At 39.3% G+C, this 24619-nt stretch overlaps 3 protein-coding genes and 1 long non-coding RNA gene across 5 annotated transcripts in view; 2 read left to right on the top strand and 2 right to left on the bottom strand.

Moving 5' to 3' along the window:
- si:ch211-119o8.6 (uncharacterized protein LOC556659 homolog) overlaps positions 1 to 4996 on the top strand; it is a 33725-nt gene extending 28729 nt beyond the window's left edge. For both annotated transcript variants that reach the window (XM_057333337.1, XM_057333336.1), the window contains exon 5: positions 4527 to 4996. In XM_057333337.1, the coding sequence (XP_057189320.1) occupies positions 4527 to 4612 (86 nt within the window). In that variant the 3' untranslated portion in view covers positions 4613 to 4996. The remainder of the gene's footprint in view (positions 1 to 4526) is intronic.
- Positions 1 to 17603, bottom strand: part of rem2 (RAS (RAD and GEM)-like GTP binding 2) — a 22525-nt gene extending 4922 nt beyond the window's left edge. The window contains exons 1-4 of the mRNA XM_057333339.1: positions 17275 to 17603; positions 15969 to 16290; positions 15307 to 15380; positions 5547 to 5724 (exon numbers count right to left, since the gene is read on the bottom strand). Coding sequence (XP_057189322.1) covers positions 5547 to 5724; positions 15307 to 15380; positions 15969 to 16290; positions 17275 to 17286 — 586 coding nt within the window. The 5' untranslated portion in view covers positions 17287 to 17603. The remainder of the gene's footprint in view (positions 1 to 5546; positions 5725 to 15306; positions 15381 to 15968; positions 16291 to 17274) is intronic.
- Positions 16705 to 24307, top strand: LOC130553990 (uncharacterized). Its single transcript, XR_008962934.1, has 3 exons — positions 16705 to 16890; positions 23637 to 23707; positions 24205 to 24307. It is a non-coding gene; the product is annotated as an uncharacterized LOC130553990 (long non-coding RNA).
- On the bottom strand, positions 21798 to 24619 carry si:ch211-119o8.4 (galanin receptor type 1). Its single transcript, XM_057333338.1, has 2 exons — positions 24213 to 24619; positions 21798 to 23553 (listed from the first exon to the last, which is right to left on the bottom strand). Exons 1-2 carry the CDS (start codon positions 24617 to 24619, stop codon positions 22875 to 22877), a joined length of 1086 nt encoding a protein of 361 aa, XP_057189321.1. The 3' UTR covers positions 21798 to 22874.

Below are 24619 nucleotides of genomic sequence, written 5' to 3'. Positions count from 1 at the left end.
AAGCGAATTGAATGGTGGGGAGCTACGAATGAGATAGAGCAAGCAGATCAAATAAGAATAGAGAGGAGTAATTGAAAGACGAGAGCAGAGAGAGAGAGAGAGAGAGGTTGAACAATACAGACACCGATGGAGTTTGACAATCTCGTCATATAAACACAGATTAGTTTTAGATAACTGAATAAACTGAGTGGGACTTAATAGAGCAGTAAGGAGGGATAAGAAAGAAATAAAGACTAATGCTTGTCTTGTGTGGGTGTGTGTCTATTTGGAAGTGTATGAATACGTTTCAGCTGGATCACTTAACTTGACAACACTGTTGTGTATATTGAGCTAAGAGGAGGTAAGGACAAATAGAAAACCTGCACTGTTTTGGAGTCATATTATTGCATCAAAATAGAATTTTGTTTCTCATTTTTTCTAAAGTTTAATTTTCTACCACGTACATTATATGAAATGTTTTCTTTTCTTTCAATTAAAGGGATCATGGGTAGCATGGTCTAGTTAGCCCCTATCTGGCACCTGGCAAATACAGCATATAATAATTTGTTTTTATTAATTGAAGTGAAAAAAATATATTGAATTTTTGTTGGCAATATGTTATTTTAAATGTATTATTATGGTAATTTTTATTATTGTTATATTATTATTATTATTATTATCATTAAGGAATGTCAAACGATAAATCATGATTAATTGCATTCATCATTTGTGTTTACATAATATACACTGCCCGTCCAAAAAAAACAAGTCACATTCTAATATTTCGCTAGACCGCCTTTGATTACGGCACGCATTCGCCGTGGCATCGTTTCGATAAGCTTCTGCAATGTCATTTATTCCCGTCCAGAGTTCCATTAATTTTTCGCCGAGATCTTGTATTGATGATGGGAGAGTCAGACCGCTGCGCAAGGTCTTCTCCAGCACATCCTAAAGATTTTCAATGGGGTTAAGGTCTGGACTCTGTGGTGGCCAATCCATGTGTGAAAATGATGTCTCATGCTCCCTGAACCACTCTTTCACAATTTGAGCCCGATGAATCCTGGCATTGTCAATTAGAATATGCCTGTAACATCAGGGAAGAAAAAAATCCATTGATGGAATAACCTGGTCATTCAGTTATTTCAGTATATTCAGGTAGTCAGCGGACCTCATTCTTTGGGCACATAAAAACCAAAAACTTCTGGATGCGATTTATCACAAATAATTGTTTGACAGCCCTATTATTATTATTGTTGTAAATATATTTTAGATGCAGTACTATGCAAGTCTTAGGTCACAAGTAGATTTCTTTAATTGCTTTTATGCAATGGAACAATATATAACGTTTTTTCAGTCTCTGTGTTATACAAGAAAATACAGAAAATGTGTATGCAGTATTAATAAATACAGCTTCTGTATGCTAAAGTAGCAATTATTTAGTGTGACCTAAACTTGAAAAGTAACCTGGCTTTCTTTAATCTAATTGGAATAAAGGACCCTAATTCTAATCGTAAATGGAACAGAATTACTAATTCTAATCTAATGACTTCAGGACGGTCTACCAAAACATGTTCAAGAAGTGCTTAGCTCAAAAGGTCACATTACAGTAAATACTGACTTTTGCCTGAAGAAATTTGTTTTTTGTTGTTGTGCTCTTTTAATTTTGTGTACATATCTCCTGTATTTTCTGTTTGCATCTTAATATAAATGCTTTTATACTTGAAGAGGTAAGCAGGTTGCAACATCCGTCATTTAAAGCAGCATCAATTTAAAGCAGCATCAAGAGCATGTTTACCTCTACGACTCAGACAGTGGGTGGAAAAGGTCAGAGAACCCAACTTATGACTGTTTTTGTGCAAGAAACCTTGACCAGCATTATAAACAGACTTAAAAATAAAATGATAAAAAACAATGCATGACACAAGCTCTTTAAAATGGCACTGCTATAAAACTGAAGTGGAACTCATTCTTTCTGCCGCTGCACACAGGACATTTATTATGTGTAGCATAAAAAGGCCGAGCCTCCTGAAAGTTGTAAATTCCTTTTATGGCCATAGACTCATCTTTTCTCAGCATTAGAGCGGGCGCCTCTGCTTCACCCCATGCTTGACCCCGCAGTGTTTATGCATTCAAAGCTTTTCACAGATTGTATGCGTGCCGGTTTATCTAATGCCTAAATGTCCGATTCGCTGACTCACAATCACCGAATGTAAACCTGACCCATCTACACGAGGCTGAGTACTCTGTGATATGGATTTGTGTGTTCTTGTGTGGCGGCAGAATGTTGCAGACAGAGATGATAGATGCAAAACATTTCCATATCGATGACCGCACTAACTGTGGCACCCAGAGGAAACAAATCTGCTGCGCGCAGCTGTCCCTGAATACCCATTTGCCCTTCCCACACAAGATTATTATTTTTTGTACAAATTGAGTGGAAAACATATTGAATCATCTATGAAGGTCGAATCATTTACCAAAATTTTAGGAATAAATCTTTGTGAATAACAGACCATACAACCTCTGATGTTTAAATACAATTTAAATCAGAATAAAACAAATGTATAGCAAGTATTTTTTATACTAAGTAAATGTTTTATAGTAATAGTAAACACATTTGTTATTTGTCTTTCAATGGTATTGTAACCTTTTTCTGGTAACATTAGTTAATGCATTAACAAACAAACTAGCAATGAACAATACTAGAGATGCACCGATACTACATTTCTCCACCTATACAAATACAGATTCTGAAGATTAAATTAATATTTCTTAACTTTATGAATGTTACTAAATCATATAATGACTATTATTATTGAACATCAAACTGGTGATGTTTCTTAACAATTTCTATATACAAAGTACAAATTCATTGCATTTTCCTGTCCTCTTTTGATTGACAGGACATCTCGGCCCTGATCATCGGCTGTTTTTAAATTATCAGCCAATAGTCGATAATGTGAAAAATTGCTTTTGGCCGATATATCTGTGCATCTCTAAACAATACAACAGTGAAAATTGTATTTGCGAACATTAGTTAGCGCACAGTGCCTTAACAAAAACAACTGTATTCATATTAAAAATATTAACATATAAAACTATATTACAAGAAATTAATTTACTAATATTAACAAATACAACCTTATTGTAAAGTGTTACATTTTGAGTATATTGTTCTGTGCTCTTATACATATTAGATATTGTATAAGATTGATTATGTGATGCATTAATAGAAATAATAACAATAAAGGCAGAGCCGCAGAGGAAAAAAACGAATGAAATTAGGTACATAAACGTCTGCAATTGAAATATCAGAGGCAGTTTTAAAGATTATTAACAGTTTTATAAAATGCCATAAACTCCATGATACGTTTTTCTCAGAAAATGTACAAATCTATTTGTTCTATAAGATTTAAAACAGCCTTAAAAGAAGAGAAGCACGTCTGATGTCCTTCACCCAGTACTGCCCTGTTATCAGCTCTAATACATAAAAGCACCCACAAGCCATTTTCTTAATGATTACGACCCACTAAGCCTTACTGCCCCCACTTCTTATCATGCTCCTGCAAACACGTGGCATGGGGTGTTCACTGCACCACGCAGACGAAGGAGAGAATTAGAGAAAAAAAGTGTGAGAGGTTGAACAGAAGTGTGTGTATCAGCATTTGCATACATACACAGTAACACAAGATAGTAACACCATCACATTGTGGGTGAGAGACAATACAGCAAACATACAAAAATGTCCTAATTATGAGGACAACAGGGGTTTTGAGTTTAATATATAATATGTAAATTAGGGGGTTGCATTACATTTCTTTGCGGTAAATTACTCTCGACTCAATTTAATTTGCCTTTCAAATGCAAATGTATCTGCTAAATGAAAGTCGCCAAGACAAATACGTGTTTGTCCTTTTGAGAAAACCGCAGCAAGGATAATCAACATTCCGTTATCGTATCAGCCCCTAAATGGACAATATGTTCACTTACGAACGCACGTCTCATAGCAGCACCTGTACGCATCGATAAGCTGAGTGATCTTTTCTTGCCAGGAATCCACCAAGCCCTTACATAAATAAGGCCAGATGGAGACAGAAACATTTAGACAAACACTGAGTCACGGCAGCAAGGCTAAATATGGATGACTCACTAGTATAAGGTGGACAACAGGGACATTGGGCCTCATTAATCAATCTAAAGTAGAAACGAGCGCAGATCCGTTCGCAGAAATCGTCTTACGACAGGGTTTACGTGGGATTCATCAAACATTCGTATGCCGCCAATCTCATCGTACGAATGATCGTACCTTTGGTGTAGTGAACCGAACTCCAGCTGAGGTTTGTATTTTTTTATTGTATATTTATGTTTTGTAAATGTGAGCGCAAGAAAAAAGGTGAAGAAAAAACTGGTCTGTTGCGGAGGAGACAGATGCATGTTTCTAAGCAGGATGAAGGTTTAAAATCTAATGCTGCTAATCTTGCATTTCAGGCTGCTTAAATCAAGCACACACCGTTTTATGTTTGCTTCATTTATTTTTTCTCTTTCAGATCTGTCAGAGGCAGGACCAGCGGTCTTCAGCCCCCACAAACCGGCCTGCACCTGCCACACAAAGCCAGGCAACCTCGAGCTGTGACCCAGTGCGCGTCTTCCATCCCATCGGACATCGCAGATCGCACAAATAAATAACATCAAAGCATGCGTGTTTTCTGTTTTCATTAAAATGCATATTTGTCAAACAAAGAAGCTATCACCTTGCAAACAGGTAGACTTACCCATTGCTTGTAATTGATTAATGTAGGTTTTTAAATGTTTTACTTTTAATCGTGCATTTTAATTGAGGTAAACTATCTTAGAAGTAGCCTAAAAGCTCATGAAAGTTTTTTTTTACACCAAAGCACCCATTAACCTTGTAATTTCAAACAATTAAATGATCATGTAATTAGGCTGGAAAGGAATATACTTTATTAATGTTATGAAAATAAGAAATCGCATCGGAATCTATTTTTACATTTGATATACTAAACGAAAAAAAACCAATCTTTCTATTTGTCATTATTCCTTTTCAGAAATCATCAAAAGGGTAAAGCGTACACAGACTTTCACCCTCTCAAAACTTGCGTACACGAACTGAGACCTGTCGTGAGATTTGATCGTAGCAACTGAGACCTGTCGTGAGATTTGATCGTAGCAACTGAGACCTGTCGTGAGATTTGATCGTAGCAACCGCTCACGTCCATATTGATGAATGCCGAGTTTTGCGTGGAAACGACCGTATGCTCAGTTTTCGGTCGTACGCTCGTTTCATAAATGAGGCCCATTGTGTGAATTCAATACCTGTTCAATTATGAGATCTGTACTAAAGTTTACACCACTTAAATAAAAAGAGATTACATTCAAAATTTCATTTCATGTCGTAGGTTTCTTTAATCAGTTTTCAGTTTCATATTTGTATTGGGTTCAAGGATCATTTGACTTAAAAGAACTGGTATTTGCCTGCTACACTATTTACATCTTGACAAGCAAATCTATTTGATTTATAAGACCTTCAGTTTAAAGGTCAGCTCTACCTTCTGTGCTGATCTCACGGGACCGCACAAGGTCGCTCTTGTTGCCCACCAGGATGATGGGGGTGTGGGGAAGCGTCTCCCTCAACAGAAGACGTAGCTGGGCGATCCTGTGGAATGTACGCCTGTCTGTCAACGAGAACACCAGGATGCACATCTCGCATTGCAGGGTGGACAGGTCCTGTCAATAAAATCACAAACAGATTTATCACAGGAGAGATCAGCCAAAGTCATTTTAACCAGTACATGACTTCTCATAGTAGGAAAAAGACGATGTTGGTCAAAGTGCCCCAGAACTGCTTGCTTTCCTACATTCTTCAAAATATCTTTTTTGTAAATTTATAAAGCAATGTTCCTACTATGGTCGTCAGGAACTGTTTAGTTACAAGCATTTTTCCAAATATCTTTCTCGGTGTTCATCAGAATGAAGAAATGTATACAGATTTGGAACGACTTGAGGGTGAGTAAATGACAGAAATTTCATTTGAACAAATGTTTTACAGTGCACTTGCAAAAAGAGGATGAGGAGGTTAGAGTGAAAACTGCAGAAATGAAAGAAGCTGGAGATGAAGAACCAATACATGAGGAACAAGAGATCAAGGAAGATAAAGAACGTGGAGATATGAGACAAGAAAAAGATGAGAGACAACACAGAATGACGTTATGTAAAAAAATGAATGTGAATATCACAGAGAAGACATTGAGCAATTGGAGTGTATTAACATTATTTAATATAAGAAATGAGGTCACACGCACAGTGGTTGCATAAAACTTTGCTTTAGCGTTTAATTTTTTTCTCTTTGTGTGTGTGTGTGTTGAAAAAATGAGATTTGTAAATGCATGGAATTACCAGGGGCGTTTCTAGATTTTCAATAATAAAAATTAGCCTCCTGAGATATATACATACAGGTATATATGATATATATATGAAGAGTTTGGTTCCAAAATGAGATAACTCTGTTTTTTTTTATTGTGCATTCCAATTAATATCAATCAAACTGCAGTTGGTTTGTTTTGATTTAAGACATAATGACTAAAAAAATACAGCTAACTAACACAATAAAACAATAGCTTCGGTTAGCGTTGCGCTCTAGATTGTTTGTGTCCATGAAAGAGGATTAGCGTGATTTAAAGAGATGACCGTAAATCTGTGATGTCTGTTGTTGTTCCAGCTCACAGTTTCTCTCTGTCCCTGTTGCCACAGAGCTCAGGTGTGTTTAAAACGGCACTGCAGAGCAGATGCCTCAGTCAGACACAAGCGTTTACCCCGGACACTTTAACACTTTAAAGCCGCCAGTGTAAAAATATGGGCAACACAGGGGTCAGCCCCCCTCTTCATGACAGGACCCCCATCACCCCGTCTGTAATGCGCTGAGGAAAGAAAACATCCCTGTAGACAGTTTTTTTCTCCTGTCTAGACTTAGACAGCAGTTCAGCTGTCGTATGCCTTCAGTAAACCTGAAATATAACAAATTCAAAAATTCCCCTTTTGTGCTCTATGGAATAAGTCATGTGTGTTTGGAATGAAGTGAGGGTAAATAAACAACAACAGATTTCTCATTTTATCGTCTCCTAGGAGGAACAGATTGATCAAGAAAGGAACAAACAGATCAAGAGAGATAGCTTGTGTCCTACATCACCAACCCCAAAGTCATATTTCAGCCCTCTGGAGAGCAGCACTATGAGAGAAAAAAATTACATGGCAGCCAAGGCACTCTGCCCAGAGCGTGAGCGTCACGAAGCCCCAGAAACAGTCTACTGGGGCGGAAGTGAGAGAGGAGAGGGGGTCCGGCCACCTGCCACGGCCCCGTGCAGGAAGGCCACAAGGGCGGCACATGAGAAGAAGACCTCTGCTAGAAGAGGACATGTCTCGGTAGCACAACAGCGAGACAGCGCAACATGGTCGATAGTGCTCCTCATGGCCCCAGAGAGCCCTTCGTCATACGGACAGAGCAAAAGGTTCCTTCATCATAGAAACAAGAAGCGAGTGAGAGAGTATCTAGCCAACAGCTTTGAGCCGTTCCGCTGCACTATGTGCCATCTGTCACTGTCTACCTGTTCATGGCTGGATTTACATGAAGATTTATATGGTTTAATACCCCTGCATGCACAGCAGATATGTGCATGCGAATAACGGTAATGCAACACACTAGTGGCTGCAGGCATATTAGTGACACACACACAAATCCCTTTCATGCTGTCAGCAAATATGCCTGCCAGCTTTTGGTCCCCTCCGTGCAGATTTAGATGATTAAAATCGCCAATTTCATTAGATAATGAAATTGTTGGTGCATTTTATTAATGTAATTTCAATAAAATGCTAATATAATAAAAGACAACTATGGAAGCTAATCCAACACTTGTGTCTTTCACACAGCATAATGCCGTTTACAAACATATTTACTATGATAATTTACGTCATATTGACTTAAATGGATAGTTGACCCAAAAATGAAAATTCTGTCATCATTTCACACCTGTATGATTTTCTTTCTCCTGCAGAACACAAACGAAGATTTTTTGAAGAATGTTGGTAATCGAACAATGGCGGTACCCATTCACTTCTATTGTATAGACACAAAACCAATGCAAATCAATGAGTACTGCTGTTGTTCGATTACCAACATTCTTCAAAATATATTTTTTTCTGTTCTGCAGAGTCATACAGGTTTGAAATGACAAGAGGGTGAGTAAAATGCTGACAGAATTTTCATGTTTGGGTGAACTATCCCTTTAATCGCATGGAACAATGTAATTTGAATATTAAATTCGATTTTATTATAAGGTATACTTTTTAACATTAACTACTAAGTTGTAACAAATTATGATAAAACAAAATTTCCAACAATTTCCAATTTTACTCCAATTTTTTCCAACATTTCCAACAATTTCCAATTTTACTTTCCAACACAATCTCACTGCAATTTTATGAGGTGGCTCATTCGTATGAATTCGTATCTCATTCATACGTTTTAGTACGACTTGCTTTCACGCCAGGGACATTAGTTTTAGGGGTGTGGTTAAGGGAGGGCTTCAGTATGGAGTTTTTCTAATCATCGTACATTTTTGTACAATTCACTTTGTAAGAATTGATACAAATTAGCCATCTCGTAAAAAACGTACGAATGGCTGTGAGATGAGACTTTTATGCAAGTAGTTTTACTTAAATATTTTACTTGAGTAAAAGTAAGAACGTTCTAGATTTAAAGGGATACTCCACCCAAAAATGAAAATTCTACATATTTCTTTGTTCAGAACAACTTGAGCGTGAGTAAATGATGACAAAATTTTCATTTTTGGGTGGAGTATCCCTTTAAGCTATTTTTAGCTCTACCAAACTCATGGGTTTTTTGGTGCACTACATTTTTAACGGACATTAAAAAACATATACAACAGCTTTAAACCTCAGAAACTGTTTCTCTCTTTTATACATATTTCAGTCTGGACCGAAGGCTTATTCACTGCAATGAGTTTACGGGGGGTCACAACAAAGCAGATTACAATCTGTGTTTAACATGCCATTAAAATATTCCCCAACTCATCCCTGAGCCAGAACTCAATCCCCAGCCGGCGTTCCTCCGCTGGGTCATTTTCCACAAGTACACCTTCTTCCGGCCACCATCCGCTCTGGCAGAGGAAGATTACACGGAAATCAGGCCAGGTCGTGGCCGACGAGCCAACACACAGATGAAAAATAAAAACACATAAGATGAAAGGGAGAAGGGGACGAGGAGCATTCTTAGCAGATAAGAGACTTTAATTTGTTGCTCTGTGGGAGGTGAGGGTCACGTTGGATAATTTGATGCTTAACCGTGAACAGAGTTGGTTTCGTTGAACGGGTATGAGGTGCCACACTCCTGCAGACAGATATGACACACCATCTGTCCTTACACACACATAGCCATCCCTCCCAAAACAACATACACACACTCTGCCCGGCAGCCTGGGCACAGACATAAACCATCCAATCTAAAAGTGCTTTATCAGCCACTAAACCAACCATTTCCACCGCTCCGAACACAAACACGCATACCTCCGCAGAAATAAAAGCCTGCTTGCTGTGCCAATCGCGCCGACATCAAACGAAACTATCTCCCTAATGAATGATGACAAAGCTCACACTTCATAAAGAGTGTTGTGCACTACGCTTAACCATATGGCTCTCAGCGGTACATTGCACACTAAACCTAACTGAGACAAATATACTTCACACCTCTCAAAAAAAAACGCCTCACCTCTCAAAAAATCAAAACGCCTCACCTCTCAAAAAAAAAAAAAACGCCTCAAGTCTTCACACACAATGGCCAAGTCCACACCTCATCTCCACAGTAAACGGAAACCATCCCGACAAAAGAAAATAAACATTTGAGCTGTTTAGTATCATGTATCTTTTAGTTTGGAATAAATCAATTATTTATAGCAAAGGTGAACAGTACGAGTTTACACCTTTAAAGCTGCGGCAAACATTCAGTTTTGTTGTTGTTATAGTTTGGCCAAATATAGCGACTAATTTCAATTAGGTAATACACAAATTAAATCAAATTTCTTAAGGTCACACCTCATTTAATCTGTATTGATTTCAGGGTGGCACTGCAGAGTGTACACAGGTGATCACAGACAGGTTAGAGTGGCGCTCTCGCTCACGGAGCAGAGGCATGTGACGTAAACCCCAGCGTCGTCCAATGGCACGGTGGGAGGCAGAACACGTCTAAAGTCTGCGTAAAGATAAGACTGACCATGTGTAAGCTATTTTAAGAGAAAGAATGACTTATTAAAGGCATTCTTCCCTCCCGCTGTCAAAAGCACTTTAAGTCGCCAGGCTAAGTGAGGTAGTCAGTAGACATGGGCAGGTAATATACATTGCCTCTGTATAGTGCTCTACATGGGATGATGTAGTGTAGATTGGCTCCATATATGCAACATATACAGTTGTCTTAGTGAAGGTCGAATAACAAAATAAACTTGTGGCCATAAACTTGGCATGTCGTGGATCCTTTGCGAACACTACACATGCAGCATTGTGAAAGAATTAGTTCATTCTAGTACACTCTCTCTCTCTCTCTCTCTCTCTCTCTCTCTCTCTCCGACAGGCTGCAGTGTGCAGCACAGACTGCAGTTGTACTGTAAACTTACTGCGTCTTCAGAGTAGATTTGCTGACCTAGTTTTACATTCAAGAAAGTGCTGACCTTCACTAAGACCCAAAGTATTGTATTGTTAATCGGTAAAGATTACAATTTGTCTTAAGGGAGCTCTGTAAGCACTTATGTTTATTTACCACAGCGCTGCAGGAAAAAAAAACATTTATTTTATGGTAAAACTTTACAATAAGGTTGTACTGTATTTGCTCTCATCACTTAATGCAACATGAACTAACAATGAACAATGTCGTTTTTAAGCATTTATTAATTTTTGATTATTAATGTTAGTTTATGCCAATGCTTTTCTTTATGTTAGTTAATTGTGCATTAACTAATTGACTTTTGATTTTAAAAACAGATGAGTAAATACAACCTTAAAAGGATAGTTCACCTAAAAAAAACACCCTCAAGTTGTTCTAAACCTGTATAAATTAATACTATTAGATATTATTAATACTATAAGATATTTAGAAAAATGCAACTGAGATTTCTGGTGCACCATTGACCACCATGGTAGAAAAAATTCAAATGATTTTCAAAGGTGCCCCAGAACTGTTTGTTTTCCAGGCGGGGTGTCCGATTTCTCTTAGCCGTTGTTGATGTTCAAATCACCAAAACAGACACACCGCTAACCCCATCTTTCGCTTTCGTCAGCGCTCGGCTCGATTAATGTCCATCCTGTGCACCTTACTGCTGATTGGCTACAAGGTTGTTTTGGTACTCGGCCCGACTTTGTCTAAACAAGCATAATTCGGACACCCCGCCTTTAATTCTTTAAAATATCTTTTGTGTTCAACAGAACAACAAAAGATACAATATTTTTTTCTACTATGGTAGTCAATGGTGCAGCAGAAATCTCAGTTGCTAACATTCTTCCAAATATATTTTTTTGTGTTCAACAAAACAAAGAAATGTATAAAGGTTTGGAACAACTTAAGTGTGCGTAAACCATGATAGAATTTTAATTTTGGGATAACCATCCCTTTTAAGTGTTATACAGATATATAACATTTTGCAGTGCCATTTTTAAAGTTCCTTTTGTGCGGAACCACTTGTGAGGTAACTTGCAAGATGTTTTCATATTGTGAATCGTGGTCTATAAGGATGTATGCTTATTTCACATCACATGCTATTTGTACAATCCCTATGATTCAAAGCACAAGTTCTCCACTATCTAGACTCTAATTTAAATTGGCAGACTACTCTGTGAGGGCACAATCAGGCAATTAAAACATGCTTCAAGTCTATTTCAAGTTCACACACGCACACACACATTTCACATATGAGCTTCTTGAAACATTCCCAAACCCCTAAAATGAATGTGCAAAAACAGGCTATAAAGAGGCATGCATATTTCTGTATGTATAGACTACAGACAAAGCAGACCACCGCTTATTCACTTTAAAGCATTTAGACAACAATTTTATTTAATTAAAACAGTCTGTTCATTTGAGGCAATAGTGACTTTCATTAAATAAATTATGCTGCCTAACCCCTACTCAACTAAAACCCTTTTAATTATAAAAAGAATAACATTACCAACATGCTCTGCATTCTCTAATTGGCTTTTAAAACATGCACTACAGATTAAAATCAATGGACCATGTAACTAGAAGGGCAGCTCTGAATCTCTGCCTCGCTAAAATTAAGATGAATCATTACTCAATAGTTTATAATGGGATTTTGTTAGCTAGCTGTAACCACTGGTAACCATGGCAACCGAGAACAACAGGCACGGCATGTAACGCAGTTGCTGAGGTCACAGGTCACAGGATATGATGTGCCACCAAGAGAGAGTACTCGATAGTTGCATCAAGAGAAAGCTAGATAATTTGAGAGAGAAATTGCAAAACGGAGCAAGAGAAAATGATGGAAAGGGGTGAGTCTGGAGCACTTCCAGTCAGTGGTCTCTCCTCTCTCTCTCGCTCGCTCGCTCGCTCGCTCGCTCTCTCTCTCTCTCTCTCTCTCTCTCTGCCCTGGAATTAGTCCAAACTCACAGCCATTCTGTATTGCTATTGAGATTCTTGCTTGTACACACACAAAGAGAGAAAGAGAGCGAGGGAAACAAACAGCATCTAAATCGGGATGATCTAATGAGACATAAGCATCATTCTGAAGCAGAACAGACCTGCCTAAGTCACGTAAATTTCGCCTGGGGATTTGACTATATCTGAATATTCAAAGCAGCTACAAAGATCACATTCAACCAATGTGGTATGTTAAATATCTATACGTACAACCCTACGATACCTCATAACAGGCAGATGTAGTTGAAAGATATCTAGCAAACTGTGACTTAAGACATTGTATGACTCTGTTCCAAAGCATTTACAGCGCCCCTCTAATCTCCACATGAGCAACTCACTTGGTTTCAGTAGTTTTTATATTAAATGTTTATTTATGTCTTAAATACTATTATATGTAATACTACATCAATACTTTTATGAGATGCTGTAAATGACAGAGGTTCGTTTTTATTCAAAATGTCTTTTTTGTTGCTTTTTTTGTTGCAGTGCATTCTGGGATTGCTTTCACAGCAGAGAATGCATGTGATAAGAGTCTTACAATATAGGAAAAATTTGACATTTTAGGGGGGCACCATAACGTAATAAAACACATTGGGACTGTTTCTATGATGCCTTGCTGACTCTGTAGGCAGCTCACTAACAGAGCTTATGATTCATATGAAAATCACAACCGTGTGCCCGTGTGATCACTGATACATCTGTGTGTTCCAGGAAAAATGTATCATCATATTTCAGAATATAAACAGAATTCTGTGTGGAATATACGCCCACTATATGCTTAGATCCGGCAAACGGGTGTGAGGAAAGTACATGTAGGGGGCGTGCAGGGGGATTTAACCCCATCTGAAAGTCCTCACACTTTTTATATAAAGAAAGATAAACAGGTCGATGTAAAAAGTAAGAGGGCAAGGTGGTCGATAAATGAAGAGAGAAGCAAGGTCAGAACTAGCACAGAGAGACATCAAGTGTAATTTTTCATTCCAGATGAAGATGGATGTAAATAATTCAATGACACATACGCTCTGGATGAGATGACACCTGCCACAAGAGTCAGCATCAAAGAAGAGTCTCATCTTTCCTTTCATTTTAGGACACACCACATTAGGGAACTGAGGTTAGATCCGTAACCAAGACGTTTTATACTCTATTAACGTATGCGGTCTAGATTACCGTAAATGGTTCAGAACAGCATAGAAGTGGCAAGGTCATTACTCCTGAAATTATTTTATAGCGGCTGCACATAAACTACTATAAAAGCATCTTAAACTCCAGGAGTTGCTCTCGACAGAAATGAAACAAATTACAAGAAAGAGAAAACAATTTCCCCTAAAGTAAAAGGAAACAGAAGTGATAAACAGCAGACAACCTTTGCTGGAGGGTAAAGAGCAGAACACCATGTTTCTAATCTTTCTCCTCATCCATTCCTTTGAAGTCTCTATATAAACCTCTCTCTCTTTCTCTTTCTACCAATCACATGTGATTCATGTCTGTGTCTACCCGTTACATGAAACTGTACATCAACCATGTGCATTTTATGCTGGCAGTGAAGAATTAGCAGACACATTTAACTAGATTTGCATATTCTGAAGGGAACAACGGTGATTTTGAGTCGTTTTAGATAACCTAAGATTTCAGTAAAAGAAATGCCACATTGACGTTGTTTTGATACATAAGAATCAATACAAATAAATCAACAAAGACACCTTAGTATACAAATATGAAGATGACATCATAGTGAAATGCATGCTCAACATACTCTTTAAATGTGAGACCTATTTAATTGCAGTAAAATTCCTGGATAACCTCATCTGGTATCACATCTGCCTTCCATCTTGAAACCATATTGCTATGATTCAGAGAGCAGCTCCAAACACTGTTAAAACTCAGATGTCATTTGCCGGAACTGGCCTTTTCTATACTAAAAATAAAGTCAGCTTCTACTCCTCCTTTATTTTGTCAGATGCCCTTTTGGTTCAGCATCTGTGCAATATCACAAAATTTCTGTCACATGCTTAGAACTTAATGATTCAGATCTTTTCATAATGATTCAGACTACATAATTAGCTCAAAATGTCCTAACCTAACATATTTAAAACATTAACGGTGTGGTTCCACTTTGTTTGACCCCTAAATGGAAAAGTGCTGTTAAGTTTATCAAATTTTTTATATTTGTTAAAGGGACAAATTATAAAACTTTTAACAAAACGTAATTTTTATTCAACTTTAAACGCCCAGTGTATGAAATTTAGCACCATGTAGTGATGAGGTTGCGAAATTGCAAAAAACGACTCCATCCCTCCCTTTCGAAGCTCTACGGAGGCTGACACAGGGCTAAGATGTCATCACATTTTTACCGCAAGAAAAAACGTATTTACAAAACTCGCTCTGTAGAGCAGTTTGTCTGTTAAGGGCAACTGTAGCTTTAAATCAGGCTGCATAAGTTTAGGGTTGGAGGCTTAAAAAAACCCTACACAGAATATTAAAGGAACAGCAATATGGTGCTACCTTGAAATAGAAGGCAGCTTGCATTGAAAGAAACAGTGGTGTAAGCAAACTTCACACTGCTTTATGCATCTGTGAATGTGTGTTTGACTCACCTGCTTCCAATTGTCATACACTAAAATTGTGCTGTCCTCATCATCCACAGTCACCCGTCTCTGGTAACCCTCATCTACAATTCACACAAATACATCTCTTAAAACCTGACATTCAATCACAAGAAAATGAAATCACCTGTGTTCATTTAGCTACTAATTTTATTTCCGCGGTTGATCAGAAACTGGTAATTATGCCAGTTCAACCGCATAATGATACATCTGTTGAAAGAATACAGAAGAAGTTTTGAAAGGCGAGTTCAAAATTGGACTCGAGGTGTTGCGTAACAATAATCTAGTCTAGATCGTGATGCAGAATTGATGTGCAAGGACACTCGGATAAGAAAAACAGCTTGTCTTGAGAGTCTGCTTGGCTCTTTATATCCCGGTAAATGACATGCTCTGTTTGTGCAGCACTCTGCTGGTTCTCTCACACCTCATTAAGATACAACATGATGAAAGACCTGAAATAAGATGGATGCCTTCATAGCACCCACTCTGCTTTTTCCAATCAAATCCTGAGAGCCTTACACTAGTGATCTCGGGTGTCTGTGAGGTGATAACTGCGTTTCATCCACAGCAAGACTAAGAATAGTACAGTCCTTGGCATCCACCTTAAGAATGATTCGGAGCAAAAAAAGGCTCTAAAGAAAAATAATCTTTACCGGTTGCTTGGGTTTCTGAGTCTACAGAGAGTGATCTGTCTGACAGTCCAGCAAGACAAAGTGCTAGAGATGATTTGCCCACTCCATTCTGGCCCAGCAGTACTATCCGAAGGGGCCCGTGGTACTTCTGCTGTGGTGGTTTTGGTGGGGGAGAATCTAGGGCATTGCTAATGCTGATCTGTGGAGTGGCAGGCTCGCCGAGCCCCAGCGTCAAATCGTAGTCCTCGGACACCGCCTCTTCCCGCTTTAACTGATGCTTGATTGGCAGGGGGGTGCTGCCCCTGCGAAGCGGCGGGGCAGCTGATAGAGTCAAGCCATAACCCTGTAAAATTCAAGGACAGGTGATAACATCAGATGTTTAAAATGACATATAATGCCAGTGGAGGTCCGCATATCTAGATAATTTATGTGCAGAAATGATTCACACAGAAGGGGAAGATTATGATCCTCTGGGATCTCTGGGGTTGTGCACTCAAAGTGGGTCAAAGGAACCAACAGCATGTCCACATCTACCATTTAAACCCATTTACACAAACAAGCATGCCTTAAAAAACAACCTCCTAAAAGACAAAAAGTACAGAGAAAAATGTAATGAGCTGCTGCGGTTTTAAGGCTGTTAGTGCTTCACTCATCTATCTCTATCAACCAGAATCACCATGAGAACCCTTAAACTGTTTCCGAGTTTGACTGCCAGAGCGACAGACATTAATATTAATGCAGCAATTAATCTACCAGCAGCACTGCAGGTGAGCCGAGACCTTGTACGGCTGATCTAGAGTCAGACATGCGAGACACATACAGACAGCCAATTATATTAATTGAAAGAGCCTAATTAATTAATCATAGACTTTGTTGTGGGCAGGACAGTGAAACAATAGGATGCGTGCTGCCAGGGGAGAGGTAACCAGAGGCCAGCTCTAAAGTAAGAGTTTCCTTTTAAAACCATTTTAAAATTCAGTAAGGAATACTGAAGCACTACGTAATGATTAATAATGTTAATAATAATCATAGTGATTGATACAAAATGAAGAGTTGAATGGAACACGAAGTAAGAATTATTGCAATTGTTGCAAATGACCACAGCTTCTGTTTTTTATGTTTGTTTACATGACCAAGAAAATAAAAACGGAGGAAATATGAGATAAAAAAACAAGAAAGCGATTTCTATCATCTTCTGCACAGGAATGTTTTCAAAAACAAAGTCACAAAGGCTGCAGAGGAAAAGAGGGCGTGTACACCGGCGTACATCCCAAACCTGTAAAGTCAAAACGACCGTAAAACAAACACGGGATAGCCGTGATCTTACCTGGTCCGACATCGTTCTTCAGTTCATTTGTTATCAGCGACACGCTCCGCCGTCCGTGTCATCTCACTGAGTGTCAAACGCGCGCGGCACAGGCGTCGGTGGGGATTGTTACATTACACTCCACTCATATGCCATCACATGGCTGTAGTGTAAAAAAAAGAAGCGCTCCCGATGACTGTGGCGGTGCAAAATCCTCCTCTATCTCACGCTGACTTAACAGTACACGTTAAATGTCCCTTTTGTGTAGGCCTGCGATGCGTGAATCGTGTATTATCGTACACCTGTGTGTCTCTTCAGGTCTTTATAGTGGCGTTTCGTAGGAGAGCGCGGCCCCGCCCCCGCACTGCAACCCCGCCCCTTCATTCCTTTTATCACCTGAAAGCTCTCTCTCTCTCTCTCTCCCTCTCTCTCTCTCTCTCTCTCAATTTCAATTTCAATTTAAGTGTGCTTCATTGGCATGACAAAATGTACATTCGTATCGCCAAAGCATTTGCAGCTGGGCTGCGTACAAATAGTGCAAGTATGTAAACAAACGAAAAGAAAGATAATTATAGTAATAAAATTAAATAGAATAAAATTAAATAAAGTGTGATGTATGTAGTGCTACTTAAAGTGGTTTATAATATATGTAAATATAAAAACAGAAATAAGGTATAGTTTAAACAAAGATTTACAAAAGCAAAATATCCCTTACGAAAATTAACCATGTTTTTTTTGTGGTACAAGTGTAGTAACCATGTTTTTTTTGGTGCATTGATTACTTAGGGAAAAACCATGGTTTTCAAAACCAAAATTTTGTGATAACCATTGTTTTACTACAATTTTTCCATTTTAACTGTAGTAAAACCATGGTCAATTTTCGTAAGGGATACTTTTAAGTAGCAGAATAAAGGGATGTAATAATATAATGTTATGTACATATATTGGAAGCATCAGGTCAGGGCAGATTCATTGTTTTCTCTTTTGTTGTGACAGGCAGACACATATTGTGCAGCTAACACATAGCAGTCCTTGTGTTCTCCTAACAGATACGACAGTTTCTCATCGTTTGACAGACTTTCAGACGTCTGGTGTATGGGCTTGATTTTCCATAAAACATTGTCCGTACATCCGTGTATTTTGTGCATTCTGTTTGGAAGTGGCGTTCCATCTCAATTTTGTTGAGATCAGTGTGGACACCGTCTCTGTTCCTGTGGCAGTCATGTTTGTCTTTGTCTGCCCTTCTCTATAGTGAGTTTATGTCCACTGAGTCTGTATCTTGTCAACGTGGCTCTTAGATTTTTAGCTGTCACTGTGTTCAGATAGTCTGCCATTCTGTATTCTCTCTTTAGGGTCAAATAACATTGCATTTTACTTTGTTGTTTTGTTTGAGTTTCTCAATGAGTGATATAGGTTTGTTTCATTTGTGTTGTAATTTGGTTGAGTCTGGTTGTGGTCGAGAGCATCAGTAGATGTTAGGACTGAAACATCAGTACTGAAGCTCTGGACCAGCTGACAGAGAGGATTCATTTCTTTGCTCATCTCTTGGTATTTCAGGGCTATTAGAATGATATGAGAGGGGGTCACTGTGTTTTACATGTTTCCAGAATATGATTGCCCTTTTTTTCTGTCTTTAGGATTAATGGATATTTGCCTAATTCTGCCCTGCATGCATTGTTTGCTGTGCGCCGGTGCACTTGTAAGATATTTTTACAGAGTTCTGCATGCAGGCTCTCAGTTGGATGTTTTTCCCATTTAGTAAAATCTTGATTTGGATTTGTCAGTGGACCCCAAACTTCACTGCCATAGAGGGCAATCGGTTCAATTACTGATTCTAATATTTTCAGCCAAACATTGACGTTTGATGGCATAGAAGGCCCTGCGTGCTTTATCTCTCAGTTCATTCACTGCAGGATTAAAGTTTCCTGTGGATGTGATTTTTAGACCCAAGTAATTGTAGTGTGTTGTGTTAGCGCTGATCTGCATCTTTTCTGAAAGGTGATAATTTTAGTTTTACTGAGGTTGACAGTCAGGGCCCAGGTCTGACAGTATTGTTCTAGCAGGTCCAGGTTCTGTTGTAAGAAGTGTTGAGTGGGAGACAACAGAACCAGATCATCTGCATAGAGCAGACATTTGATTTGTGAGTCGTGTAGAGTGAGACCGGGGGCTTCAGATCGCTCTAGAATGGTTGCCAGTTCATTGATGTAAATATTAAACAATGTTGGGCTTAAACCACAACCCTGTCTCACTCCATGCTCCTGATAAAGATATCTAGTATACGTTTTGTGCAGATTTTTATGCTGCATTTACTCTCGGTGTACATTGATTTAATAAGGTCATAGGTACTAACACCTATGCCTCTTTCGATAAGTCTGTAAAACAGTCCTTGGTGCCAAATTGAGTCAAAAGCTTTTTTAAAGTCTATAACATATAATGTAGCCAAGAAGGCTCTCTGTAAATGGACTTAATCTGTTGATATATTCAACGCATTTTCTGCCCCTATTTAATACAACTATGGTGAGCATTTAGTTGTAGCTGGAGGGTAAACAGTAAACACTGCAACATCTTTTTAGCAATGTTAGTGTCTAGCAATGTTTGTGTCCATGCTCATTTCACATTCACTTAAAACTTTAATTGTGAATTTGTTGTGTATTTTTTATTACTTAATAAATATTTTTTAATTGAACATTTTGTTCTTTAATGTCATCCACCGTTGTTTTGTGGCTCTTTTTTAAAAGTTTTGATTTAGGTACCGTTTTAAAAGTATCGATTTGGCACCGGTATCGGAAAAATCCAAACGATACACAACCCTAGTCGTGATGAAGTCTAAGAGTCGAGCGTTTATTAAACTACAGAATAATTTTCCCAGGTTACTACTCACACAAATGCCTCTACAGTTGTTAGGGTCAAATTTATCTCAGTTTTTAAAGATTGGTGTTATCAAGCCTTGATTCCAGCTGTATGGGAAGTTACACTCATAATCACGTTAAATAGCTTTAAAATGGCCAGTTGGAATTGACTGTTTGTATGTTTTATCATTTAGTTTAAAATCCAATCAGGTCCAGATGCTTTTTTGCTTTAAGGTTTTAGATTTTTCAGTTTTTCAGGAAGTCTAATGGGTTTTGATTATCTTTGATTGCTAATTCTAGTTTTTCTAATTGTTTGATTGTTTGATTTTGACAGAGTTGCAGGAGATCTTTCCCATTCTTATTCACAATATGGTCATGATTATTTCTGTGGATCTCTCTCTCTCTCTCTCTCTCTCTCTCTCTCTCTCTCTTCTTAAGACATAAGCTTTGTCCTTGCTAAGCACTTAGTTTCAGACTCGCAAGACTCATGAAGGCTGTCCATTTTTCTCCAGTAACCCTGAAGTTTTCAAGCGCTTCTGGATTAAGTGCTTGTTTAGTTTTATTGCAGCCATCAGTTATCATGTATGTCATAGCTGGAGTGGAGAACGTCGCCTTGCGGCCTCATGTTCGTTTAGTCTCATGACCTCCGTTTAAATTCACTGGTGTTTTGATTGCTTTTTGGTTATGCTTTTATCAAAGTTGATGTAGGCCTACATTGCTACATGTCTCATGCGTTCTTGGAAGCCTCTGCAAGAAAAAAAAATGTTATTGAGTTTGTCACTCTCTTCTTCATACACTGTACCTTGCTGAAATAAAACAATAGAACATTACAAACATTCTAATGAAGTTAATGGTTACAATGGGAATTGTATTGGTTTTAATGAGAACTGTCCCTATGGGTCTCTACTGGTAATTTGTTGGGTTATGTTGGTGGAATGTTATCTGGTGGATGGGAACCAAAAATCCTGATGAATAAGACCCAAACCACACTACACAGGGATTTTGAACGGGTATTAATGTTAAACAGTAATGGAGTTCACTAGAATTTGTATTTTTTACTTCTATTAATTTATGTCATTTTAACCATTGTGCAAATATGCCCACTGCAACATTCATGGCAAGATTAGCTATTACAGTATATCTCTTTCAAGTACATGAGACAGATCACACGTCACATTACCAGCTCAATGCAGCTCCACAGCAGAGTCTAGCTGGTCACGACTTTCTCAGTGGTCTGTGGTGGTCTGGGCCATCACGTGATGACAAACAAAGTTCGAGGGGAGCACGCTGAGCTCCTGTCGGAGATGAGCATGGTAATCTGCAGTGTTAATTGCGTCTCATCAGACCCCGCCGGCGCCGTGTGAGGCTGAAAGCAGTGATGGGAGCGTTGACAACTCTAATTATTTCGAAATCTTCCCCAAAATATGACTGTTATAATTACAGCGGTATGTCTTGTGAGTGCGTTCAATGGGTGATGTTGTCAGTGTAATTGTGGGACAGCTCAATAGCATTTCAGTGTTATCCTCATCAGCCTCATCACTTATTATATTTATTGACAGTAACTCATTCGATGGTTTTGTTATTTTTTTAACAGCTTTTGTACCAGAAAAATACTTGATCCGCCAACCTCTTGACATTTTAAGATTAATTCACAAAATTCTTTCTGTGCACTCACAATAAGAAAATAACTAGCTTGCCACGAATGCCACTTTGTAATGCATTTCAGCCAAAGCCTGAAAGACACATAAATGGAAGAAGGTCATGATTCGTTGTGCTGGGGAGATGAATTGTCAGAGAGAACAGATCCGACTCCTGTGGCATTACAGACCGATGTCAAGTGAAAAATACATATCTGGATCCTTTTCAATTTTACCCCTCCTCCCCGTTCATCTCAGTAAAATAAATGAGTTGATTTGGAGGGAGGAGGATACAGTGGGGAAGCAGGGAATAAAAACAGCAGAGAAAGTGTGGGATCGATTCAGATCCACATTTTATTACACTGGCAACAATATTAGCAGAGAATGAAAGCTCCTGTGAAGAGCGATGACTCATCGGCAGGTGACACAGAGACGGAGTTCTCAGAGACTCGACTGCACTGCAAGATTCTATCATTAAAGGGAAATCGTTAAATACATTTTCATTACAAATAAACACCGGCGCATTTCATTTCACGTTAAGCTGAGGATGGCCGTCAGAAAGCTTACAGATGACAGCCAGTGAGAATCGAACAAGCCATGTTTACCATACATCTGATGTACCAGCCATTGCCAGCCCACACAAATCTAAATGATTACTCACCACACTGGCAATCAGAATTACAGCACACATTTACAAGCGAATTAAAATGAATACATATGTTGTCAAGGACATGCTAATGCGTGTGTAGTGTGGCTGAGCTGGTGATGGAAATTTGCTGCGGTACAAGAAACATTTTTGGTGTGATGGAGAGATTTGGAAAGATGGGAAGAAAACGATGCAGGTGGCATGCTGGGACATTGTAAATGTGATGCTGAACATAAAACGCAGAGGTCCATGGTCTTATCTTCTCTGTAGTGTTACTAAGCAACTCACAATCCCAGCCACCATGAGAAAGATGAGGATGCTCAAACAGAAAACACCTGTCGCTGTGTTGGGCGTGTCTGTGTGTACTTTGCGCATGCGAGTGGGTGTGTTTGCCGCCCGCCAGTCTTGCTGGGTTGCTATACGGGGCATGTTCTGTTTCTTACCGTGCGAATCTAGATTGTACCAAGCGTGTGGATGTGTAAGCGATTCTCATTGCGCTTGTGTTACCGGTAGCATCTGCGCAGCGTGTTGAGACCCAGGCTGTGAGTGGGGTTGTGTGGGAGCGTGTTTTGGCACTATGTGCTGTAAGAGGGTAGCGGCTCTCCAGCGTTTGTGCATTATGGGTAACAGCGCTCTCAGTTGCCTGAGGGCTGGCTTAGATAGCAGGAAGTAGAGCGGCGGGTTCCAGCAAGGTGCCAGACAAATCAGAAGAATGGCAGACAGCGAAGTCACCTCCCACAGCAGAGACACCTCCGTATTTGCCGATGGGGAGGCGGAGCTGGGGGCAGGGCTTACGGACCAGTTGACGGGTGAGCTTACGGAATGCACGGATGGCGACAATACGTTCACAAACTCTAGTATGTAGTAGGGCAGCCAGCTGATGGCAAACACCAAGGTGGAGCCGATGAGGAGCGCGGTGGCCTTTTTATTGCGGTGGTCTGCTGCCAGAGTGCCCCGGCAGCGGTGCAGGTGTGTGATGATCAGGCCGCAGTGCAGGGCGATGCAAAGAAGAGGAGCAACGTAGTACACCAGAAACGCAGGAACGAGGAACCCCAGCCAGTGACCACGCCCAACCGACCAAGTGCACCCACTATCAAACTGGATATAGGTGACCTTAGGTAGGGCCATGGCGATGGAAACCAGCCAGATGACAGCAACTGTGCCAGCTCTGTGTGCCAAAGAAAGACAAAATATATATTCAATATATATATGAAATACATATTTCAAAATATCTTCTTTTGTGTTCTGCAGAAGAGAGAAAGTCACACAGGTTTGAGATGACAAGAGGGCGTGTAAATGATGACAGAATTTTCATTTTGAAGGTGAACTACTCCTTTAAAGGCTTGTTTTTAGACAATATCTTGACAGTATTTTGTCTTGTGCGACTGACACTGATTTTCTAAAACTAATGAAAAATCTACCAGTCCGACAACACAAAATATACTTCCATTTAAGATTGTCTTTTGAAAGAACTTTAATATCTTACACCACTTCACTTCAAAGGCAAATTTTACTTTGTGCAAACACTAACATAGCATATATCATGTTTGGATTTGTGCAGACGCTTTTATCCAAAGCAATTTACAGTACATTCAAGCTATACTATACATTTTGTCAATATACTGTTTGTTCCCTGAGAATCAAACCTACAACATTTGTTGTTCTAAAACAATGCAGTAACACACTTATAGAACTTACACCGTATAATACAGGAATGTATAAAACTGTACATACATTCAAATATATAATGCATACTACATACACTTCTTTCATCTTTGCATCTGTAAAACATCCCTGTGTTATTTATTATCTCCTTCAGATACTCACACCTGCGCAGGGGTTGCGGGGGGACGCGTCGACGGAGCCACTATCCGATAACGCAGCACAGAGAGGGCAGCCAGGCTAAAGATGTCCACTCCGGCCGTCAGAGAGGTCATGAAGCTTAACAGCACACAAACGCCTCCTCCCAGCTGCCAGTTCTGAGAGCTGGCACTCAGTAGCACACAGGGCAGAGTGAGTAAAGCGCACAGATCCGCAAAACTCAGGTTTAACAGGAGGACCGAGCTGGGCTTGGAACGGCGCCGTGGATTGCGCATCAAAACCAACCACACGAGCAGGTGACCTCCAACCCCCACCAACAGAGAGAGGATGCTGACCAGAGGCAACACCAGAGAGAAGGAGATGGTGGTGTTGGTGGAGACTGTGTTAAACAGCAGGTTCACGATGGCGGGCAT

This window comes from Triplophysa rosa, linkage group LG5, assembly GCF_024868665.1.
Source record: "Triplophysa rosa linkage group LG5, Trosa_1v2, whole genome shotgun sequence".
Classification (NCBI taxonomy): domain Eukaryota; kingdom Metazoa; phylum Chordata; class Actinopteri; order Cypriniformes; family Nemacheilidae; genus Triplophysa; species Triplophysa rosa.
The sequence above is the reverse complement of the archived record's forward strand: the minus strand, read 5'-3'. Positions and strand labels throughout refer to the sequence as shown.

Coding starts and splice junctions, on each gene's coding strand:
- si:ch211-119o8.4 (XM_057333338.1), bottom strand. CDS start 24,619: ATGCCCGCCATCGTGAACCTGCTGTTTAACACAGTCTCCACCAACACC. Junction 23,554..24,212: donor CCCGCAACCCCTGCGCAGGT/GTGAGTATCTGA, acceptor TTTGGCACACAG/AGCTGGCACAGTTGCTGTCA.